This window comes from Rhodamnia argentea, chromosome 4, assembly GCF_020921035.1.
Source record: "Rhodamnia argentea isolate NSW1041297 chromosome 4, ASM2092103v1, whole genome shotgun sequence".
Lineage (NCBI taxonomy): Eukaryota > Viridiplantae > Streptophyta > Magnoliopsida > Myrtales > Myrtaceae > Rhodamnia > Rhodamnia argentea.
The window spans coordinates 4,952,926-4,961,684 of record NC_063153.1 but is presented as its reverse complement, the minus strand read 5'-3'; the positions used below and the strand labels follow the sequence as shown (position 1 = coordinate 4,961,684).

General features: G+C 41.5%; 1 protein-coding gene across 1 annotated transcript; it reads left to right on the top strand.

The window, feature by feature from the left end:
• The first annotated feature begins 855 nt into the window (after positions 1-855).
• LOC115750794 (protein YIP4b-like) lies at positions 856-7,729 on the top strand. The gene is made up of 3 exons (XM_048277783.1): positions 856-1,593; positions 7,064-7,138; positions 7,349-7,729. Exons 1-3 carry the CDS (start codon positions 1,063-1,065, stop codon positions 7,607-7,609), a joined length of 867 nt encoding a protein of 288 aa, XP_048133740.1. The 5' UTR covers positions 856-1,062; the 3' UTR covers positions 7,610-7,729.
• The last annotated feature ends 1,030 nt before the right edge of the window (positions 7,730-8,759 follow it).

Genomic DNA, 8,759 nt, shown 5'->3' with positions numbered 1-8,759 from the left:
TAGCTTCGAAATCGGCAAAATATTTTTGTGGACCATAACTTAACCGGCTAGTAAGAATCGACGTCTCCTTATTTGGCTTCTTGGTTGCTAACCTTCATTTCGATATCTTAAACATAATCGGCATGGAAGAATCAACAACTCCTTAGTTAGTATCTTGGTCGTCGGCAACTCCATTATTGATTCAAGATAGCAAGTTATAACCAAAATTTGCTTTGGCTTGAATGGACACTGATACTACTTGACTTGCCAATGGAACCATGTTGGAATTCAAGGAATTTTCGATGATTCGGCTCCTTCGGCATTGTTAGCTTGACTAACTTACGAGGACCGAGTTGAGCTTGAGTCGGTTGAGAGTGGACCGATAGAGCCCGATGCTCCCGCATGAAGTGATCGACCACGATGTGGGGAAAAATGTTTAGAGTTAATAAAGCAAAAGGGACGTGGATTCAATCATTCTCATTAGAAAAAAAAAATGCGAGGTAATCTTTGACGGCCGCATCAACAGCTTGATACGCCCCTCTTGATAAGCTACCAAGATGATAAGTCCTAGGAATCGTGGTGACGATCTCGACGAGGATCGAAACATGCGTCGTTTTATCCGGCGATCTTGCTCCCTCTTGCGCCTCCCATCAACAAAGTACTTCAGCTCCGGCCATGCTCCGGCAGAGTGATGCGTCTGATTAATGTAGCGGTACTTTTGGATCTACAGATGGCATTTAGGGCTGTGCATTTCAAGCCCGAAGGCTCAGACAGGCCCGATAAACAGAAAAGTCAGTCTGGCCCGAAACCCGCACCCGGATCCGGATCCGATTCCGCTATTCCCCTTGTCGAGGACGTCAATTTCTTTGGGCCCCTCTCTGGCGTTTCCTCCGCGTCGTTGCCGCCATGTCCTCCGTCGCTCTGCTTCGTCCTCCTCTCGAGATCTCGCTCACTTTCTGAACAAACCAATCTCTCTCTCTCTCTCTCTCTAGATCCGCCACTTCCATCATCACCCACTGAGAACTTTACCGAGAAACCCACAATTCCCAACACTTTCCCGAGGAAAAACAAAAAAAAGGAAAGATGTCGCACTCCCACAGCGACACCGTCCCCCTCCACGCCTCCTCCCAGTCCGACATCGACGAGATCGAGAACCTCATCAACGCCAGCGTCCTGTCTGGCCCCGCCACCGTCCGCCCCGCCCGCCCCCCCAGCCCCGCCCGCGCCCAGATCCCCGTCTCCTCCTCCCCGTTCCTGCCCTCCAGCATCCCTCCCGAGCCGCCGCAGAAGCTCTCCAACCAGAAGTTCGTGCCGGCTGCGGCGCCGGCCCCGGCCCCGGCCCCGCCGCCGCTCTCCGCCGCCGCCAGCGGCGTCCCGCGGCAGGGCGTCGAGGCCACCGGGTTCGGGCCGCCATCGAACACGCTCACGGAGCCGGTCTGGGACACGGTGAAGCGGGACATGTCGAGGATCGTGAGCAATTTGAAGCTGGTGGTGTTCCCGAACCCGTACCGCGAAGACCCGGGGAAGGCCCTGAGGGATTGGGATCTCTGGGGTCCCTTCTTCTTCATCGTGTTTCTCGGTCTTGTCCTTTCGTGGTCTGCATCGGTCAAGAAGGTGAGTTCTTGACATCGCACTATCTTTTACTCTGCGCGATTGTTTGACGCGTGATTTGTTAGGCTATGCAAGGCGATGCATGCAGAAACACTCTGCTTCGAATTAGAATCTAAGGTGCAGGTCTTCAGGTTTTGTCTTCTCTTGGATGAAAATAAGGTCTTGATCTGGGAATATTTTGTTGAGATGTTTATTATAATTGATGTGTGGTTGACTGAGATCTCTACTTCCTGAATTCGCACATGTTCTACTTGGCATAGCAGATTGGCTTCTGGTGTCTGTTTTTACTCTAGCTGAGAAACATTCTAGATTACTCCTGTTGCTTCGCTCCGATTTTCTATGATTCTACTGTGTTACGGTTTCCTTTTAGTATATGTATTATTTATTTCTGTCTTGATGCGATGGGACTAGAATTTGAAGGTTGATTAAAAACTGCATTATCTATAGTAGTAGAGAAGGCATGAACTGGATATCTCTCTGTAGAGGAGACATAGACGAATCCTCGGGAAGTCGCTCATTATGGTAGTTATTCCTCTATAGAGGCTTTTCAACATTGCTATAGTCAAGATATAGGAATTATTGGGGTACGGCACTCATGCAATTTGCATTGTGGTTAGTACAATAAAATTCCATGATGTTCTTATTGGATCTAAGAGGGAGGTGGATGAGTTCATCTAATACACTTGATAACTGAGGAGCCTGCCTTTCAAGAGTGGATGCATTAAGCATAGATTTACAATTTAACACTCGGTTTTCTTGGTGATAAAGAAATGGGTCAAATGCGTTTTAAAGAGAGATCGATAGATAACTAAAATTTTGTTATTGACGACTAAGAAATCAAAAGGATGCTTTAACAAGATGCAGAGAATATGTCGCCTGTGGTATTTCAATCTGAGTTGCAATCAGAAAATTAAGGCATGCTGATGTTGATGAAACATCTTAGAAAGAACAATATTTGGAGGAAATGTAACTCTTAAGTTGAAAAACAGGAATTCTCATGAGAAGTGTATCAATCTAGCTATTATACCACATGTTTGACTGATGGGTAGGAGGTCTAACACCTGGTGAATGAGGTCGCATTGGGTCAGACAGTGAACTGTCGATATATGGTGCTTATTAAGATCTTGGTCAGCCTCTGTCCTTGGGTACCTGATCTGTCCAGAAGGAATGCTAAATCAGGAGATTCTAACAAACTTTTGTGTCAGCACCTGAGTTTAAAAGGTCCTCTACACCAGTTAATAAGGTTTGAGCCCCTCTGAACCTCAAAAACATCAATTATGCAGTTAAAAACCCTTTCTTTAAACCCATCATTATCTTTATATACTGAAGTTACTCCACTAGTTTGTGCTTAAGTTCGAGGATACTTTATGTTGCCGAAACACATGCTGGATCTCATTTCATGTTAGCATGTTCTTGTTTGGGTATTTGTCTTCTCCTATGTCACAAATTAAGTTAATTCATTAGTTAAGAAGGGTAACTTTACATGAAGGGGGTAATAGTCGTGCAAAAGTTGGGTGTAGTTTGTACATTTTTCTGCACTTGAAGGGGGAAAAAAACAGACTTTGGTTTAAGGATGAAACTGGACATGTTGCCTTTAAAATGGCAAATTTGGATAGATTTGCTGATTGCTATGATGATTCTTTCTTATTGGATGGGCTTAGCCAGTCCACAATCTTTTGGTAGAATCATAGAGGTTGGGGGAGGCAACTTCAAAAAGATGAGATGTCAACTTACTGTGGGTTATGTTTTAGAGATGGTTTGTGTTGACTAGAGTAGGATCAGCAGCTTTGGATACAGTTTCAGGGCTCAACCACTTTCAGTTTATCTATGGTTAAAGATGGCCTTGCGCCAACCATGTGATGGTCATTGCTCGTGGTGACTGTAACTGCATTGTGAAACAGCTGTAGTAATTGCCCCGGTACTGTCACAAGCTCTCTTCGACAATTTTTCAATCCCTCTTGCATTCATCTTAATCTTTCTCTAGATCTATGCTTGTCACTTTACCTATCCCTCTGTCATCCGTCGCCATATAACTTTGATCACAAGTTGTGGCAGCAATAGCCTATTTGACTGCCTTTCTATTGTGTTTGTATAGTTCAAGAAGATTAATCTTGAAGATCGATCTCTCTCTCTCTCTCTCTCTCTCTCTCTCTCTCTCTCTCTCTCTCTCTGTGCCTTGACTAGGTAGTCAGTGAAGTTTGAGTTCCTGATTCCCGCTTGCATCCCCAAGCTTCTCTTTGGCTGGGTAACCGCTTGATCATGGAAAAGAATCTTCTTCTTCTTCTCCTCCTCCTCCTCCACCAAGGTTGACTATGCCAGTTATGTTATTTGGCGACACAAACCATCTAGGAACCATCATGGTATCCGGCTACAATAAAATCTCTCTCTCTCTCTCTCTCTCTCTGTGCCTTGTAGAGCTCATCAATCTAGGGTTCAAGTCCCGGATCCCCACTTGCTTCTCCAGTTCATAGAGTAATCACTTGGTCATGGGAAAAAATCTAACCCTTATTATCTGAGGTTTTCTATGCGATTAAGTTATTTATGGAGCAAACCATGTGGGAACAATTGGCATTACTGGGTATTTTTGCTGTTTGCTAACTTGCTAAGTTCAAATGGGGACATGTCTCTCAATAGTGGAAGTTGGAATGGAATACGCTGCTGGAGAATGGGATTCCTAGTTTGGAACACCTTTGTGGGTCGAATTTGTTGTCGGATTCATCCTGTTATAAGGTTAACTGTGCTGAGACTGAATGGCCTTCTGTGGCTATGGAATCTGTGTTGGACACCTTGAATAGCACTTAGAGAAATCTGCGAAGAAAGCATGTGCCGGAACCGGTTGTACCAGCCGATAAACGTTCTTCTCTATACACTGTTCCTCTTTGTTTTAGGGAGAGAGAGAGAGGGCCATAGGTAAAGTTAAAGGCAAACTCTTAAAAAGTGACTTCCCATATTTGATCCTGAAAGTCCTTTGGGTCTGGTTTTAAAATGGGGGCTTTGAAAAAGCAGATTTAGACTTGGAGACAGAGCTTTTTGCTGCTAGTCTTGCTGTCCAAAAACCACAGGCTTGATACATATGACTTAGTAGAAATTTGTGAAGTCCACTTTATTCTAATGTGACTGTGACCTCAGGCCCAACTCAATCTAACCTATTTTTAATACAAGGGAACTCCAAAGGAACAGATATACATAAGGTAGAAGCGGCAGCTCTTTCTTGATTCAAATTTTGTCAGATGGTGGTGTCAGAATTATTCGTAGCAATTCAGGAAACGGTTGTTATTGCATGTAAATTCATTCTCCCTCTGGTCAATTTCCTTTCTATGCAGTGGACTTGTGCTTACGTCCATGTCCAATTTTCGAAACCTCTTCAGCCAAGTTAATACGACCTGGACTTTGACTGACAACTGTCAGACATCTAGACATATGTGTCCATATTTGTCGTTGGTCAAATCAATGAGTCTCTGACACCCTGGAATTGTTTTATTTCCCTGGTTGGATGTTAGTTTGCAATTTATGGGTTAAGAACATAAAGTAATTGTCTTACCACTAGCTCAACCACAGCTACAAGGACACGACTGCTGGCACATTGAACTGTACTAGTACTGACTCATGTATAACAATGATTGGGTAGGGGTGGGGCTGGTTTACTAAACCAATCACCTGAAGTGGTGATTTTCCTGGAGTAATTATTTGGAAATATCCATTGTCCAAGTGCCAGGATGATGAGATGATGCATGAAGAAAATAGGTGTATGGTTTTCCTTTTTTATCATTTCATTTTCCATGTTAAATACATAATCATCTAATTCTTGGCCCAGTTCTAATGGTCCTGGAAATGCAGCTTTCATTGAGTATGAAAGCTGCATAGCCATGTATTCTCACCCTACCTCCCTAGATCATTCAGCTTATTTCGACAATATTCAGAATGGCTTGAACAGAAAAAAGAAATTGCAGCTGAAGATATAAGTGTACACGAAGTGTTTTTCAACAGCCATTAGATGAGAAACAGTAACTTTTTTTTTTTTTTTGTTGAATGAGAAACAGTACCTTAACAAGGAGAATTGGAGGGGACTGATTCAACTCTAAATAGGAGAAGAAACTTGACAACGAGTTTGTGAATTACATTGTACTTTCAAATGCTGCCGAACTTGTTGCGACTCTTATTTCAAGTTGAAGGGGTCCAAGAGGAGAACTGATCTTTGGGCCATTGATACATTGAGACCAAATTGGAACTTTTATACTTTTCTTGCACTCCATCAAAGCTTTAATGCAGACGCATCACAACCAACTCACTCAGCATCTTCTTGTTATGAGAATATAGCCAAGTATTAGGTGATTTGCTTGGAGAAAATGAAATGCTAAAAGAGGAAATCCATAGTCATTGTGTGAAGAGTCTGCTCAGTTCATGGAGTCAGTGAGGTGAACACCTGATTATTGGCTGCCTTCATGATTATCTCTGTATCTAATGAACATTGAACATTGCCAAATCATTTACCTTGTCAGGTGAATCAAATCTGTGTAGGCTCAGGTTGTTTTTTGCGTCCGTTGAGTCTCCTGTATCGTGCTTGATAATCTAACTAGTTCTGCTTAGTAAGAAAACTCAAGTACAAGGGCTGGCATTAGGGGATGACTGCCTAAATGAAACCCCCTAACCCTATGGGCAGAAGGAAATTCCAAGACTTTGTAGCAACCATCAAAGGACTTTACCTAATGTTGTACATAATTTACTTATGCATTATATATTTGGCAGCTAAATGAACTGAATCTCTTGCATGGTTAAAGAAACAAATGTGCTGGACTCGTGGGCACATCGGATGATTGTCTTTGAGATGTCACATTATTGGGTCAAATTTTTCTGTATAACCCAAAGTGCTCAGAATTCCTTATTGGATTGGGTATCTCTTTTGGTTCGTCTTGGCGATATGTTTGTCCTTTCAATAGCATGGCTTTTATTACGAAATGTTCCTAGTATCTACTTTATGGACTTTGATAGTGAAGTTTGTATGTATCTACTACAAGTGAAATTAATTTGAATTTAAGAGGATAAGTAATAGAATTTTCCTGTGGTGATCATCATTAAAGAGCTTATTCAAGTCCATTACCTTTCCCGTAAATGACTACCCTTGATTTGATGAACAACGGCCTAAACCTCAAGTTTCTCTTTAAAGGGAACAGCAACAGAGCAATATAGAAGAAACAAATTCTTTTTTTTTTTTTTCCATTTCTGTCTATAGTTGCTTGTGGTATATTTTTACTGTTCCTATTAACAAGGTGTTGGTTTCATTGTTTGTCTTTTTCTCTCCTGTTTTGTATACATGTACCTTTTTAAGCTTCATGCATTGTTCCTTGTCCTTGGAGGATATGATGATGCCTATGGACTGTAGAACTGTCACTACTTAGCATGCAATGTGCTATTTTCATTTTATTATACAATGATGCGGTTAGTTGTACTGATTCACTTCCTTCTGTTCCTGCAGTCTGAGGTTTTTGCCGTTGCATTTGCAGTCCTTGCAGCTGGAGCTGTTATTCTGACACTGAATGTGCTGTTGCTGGTATGGCTCTTTAGTGTTTGTTTTTTATCTAAGAATTTATTCTGTCTAATTAGACAATTTACTTATTGTAAGTGTGATATCTGAAGCGTTGCCGTATTTGTCATAGTGGAGTATTTGAGATGGGATTGTACCTTACTCATGAAGTAGTCTGTGTTTCATTCTCATATTCATATACTCTTGTGTGCTGAGTTCTTTTATGCTTTGTTTCAGGGTGGTCATATCATTTTCTTTCAGAGCCTGAGCCTCCTTGGTTATTGTCTCTTCCCTTTGGATGTTGGAGCCCTGATTTGCTTGTTGAAGGACAACGTAATACTGAAAGTGATTGTAGTGAGCGTGACATTGGCTTGGAGCTCCTGGGCTGCATATCCATTCATGAGCACGGCCGTCAATCCTAGAAGAAAAGCTCTTGCCCTCTACCCTGTCTTTCTCATGTATGTATCTGTTGGTTTTCTCATAATTGCTATAGATTAATAAAGCATTGTCAAGCTTGCCTCTCATGGTGGTGACCCACATAAGCAACTGTATCTGAAATACACAGGAATTTTCCTCGGCATCATGTTTCTGACGATATTATATCTTTCATCTCCCCTATCACTACATTATGTGAGCCCTTGTCAGAGAGTTTTATATAGTCATTGATCCATGGTTCATGTCAGACCTTTTGGATCGGGATTTGATAGCTTTCCAGCTCATGACTGGAATTGTTAGATGTACACACTATTCATGTTCAATGTATAGAGGGTCGATTTTCTGAAGCTGCTTTTTTGTGGTCTTGACTATTTGGACATAGCAATGTACTGCCCAATCGCCTATCCTGGGAGTGCTTGATCCTCCATTCCGAAGTCAAGACAAGATTAAAAAGACTACTCTCCAATGAGGGAGGAGGTGGTTATGAGTTTTGAGCCTCAGTTTAGCAATGTGGATTGACTACCTGGGCTCTTGTACTGGCTGCTTGTCCCAGTTTTTGGGATAAAGATATCACAAATGTCATAACTTAGTTACGGCGCTTTGCTTACTTAGATATATAAAAAAAAAAAATTGGACCATTTAAGTACTGTAATCTCTAAAAGAGTTTTCAATTCAGTGTCATAACTGTTAATAAATCATTTAAATGCCAAAAAATTTAAACATGTTCATTTAAGTGTTAGAAATTTGATGAAAAGTTACATGGTATTCAAGTGATTAGATAAAAAAAAGTTATGGTACTTAAATAGGTGATATATATAAATTATGGCGCTCAAGTGATCAAAATAAAAGTCATGGCACTCATTTGAGTACCATATATAAGTCATAGCATTGACATAAAAGTCATGATGCTTAAGTGAGTGTTATACAAAAGTTATGGTACTTGTGAAGTTTTTTATTTGTAAGTTTTGGAGCAATAGCTACCTAAAACTAAATAAAGAAACTATCTTTTCGTTGAGTGAGTGAAAAGACAGATTTTGCCATATTGCTGCAGATTTAAGAACTTAAAAAGACTCTCTGGCACAGTTTTCTCGCGATAGTTACCCTTCTGAAGATGAGTGTTTCATATTCAATGAGGGGTATTTGGCAAGCTGGTCATGGTTGCAGCACCTTCAAAACGAAGTTGTCTCCTCCAGTTTTGAGATGGTGCAACCAG

Bases quoted from the DNA above. Each gene is read 5' to 3' on its own strand.
- LOC115750794 (XM_048277783.1), top strand. From the start codon at position 1,063: ATGTCGCACTCCCACAGCGACACCGTCCCCCTCCACGCCTCCTCCCAG. The intron at 1,594-7,063 runs GTGAGTTCTTGA...CTGTTCCTGCAG, and splicing joins GGTCTGCATCGGTCAAGAAG to TCTGAGGTTTTTGCCGTTGC. The intron at 7,139-7,348 runs GTATGGCTCTTT...GCTTTGTTTCAG, and splicing joins CACTGAATGTGCTGTTGCTG to GGTGGTCATATCATTTTCTT.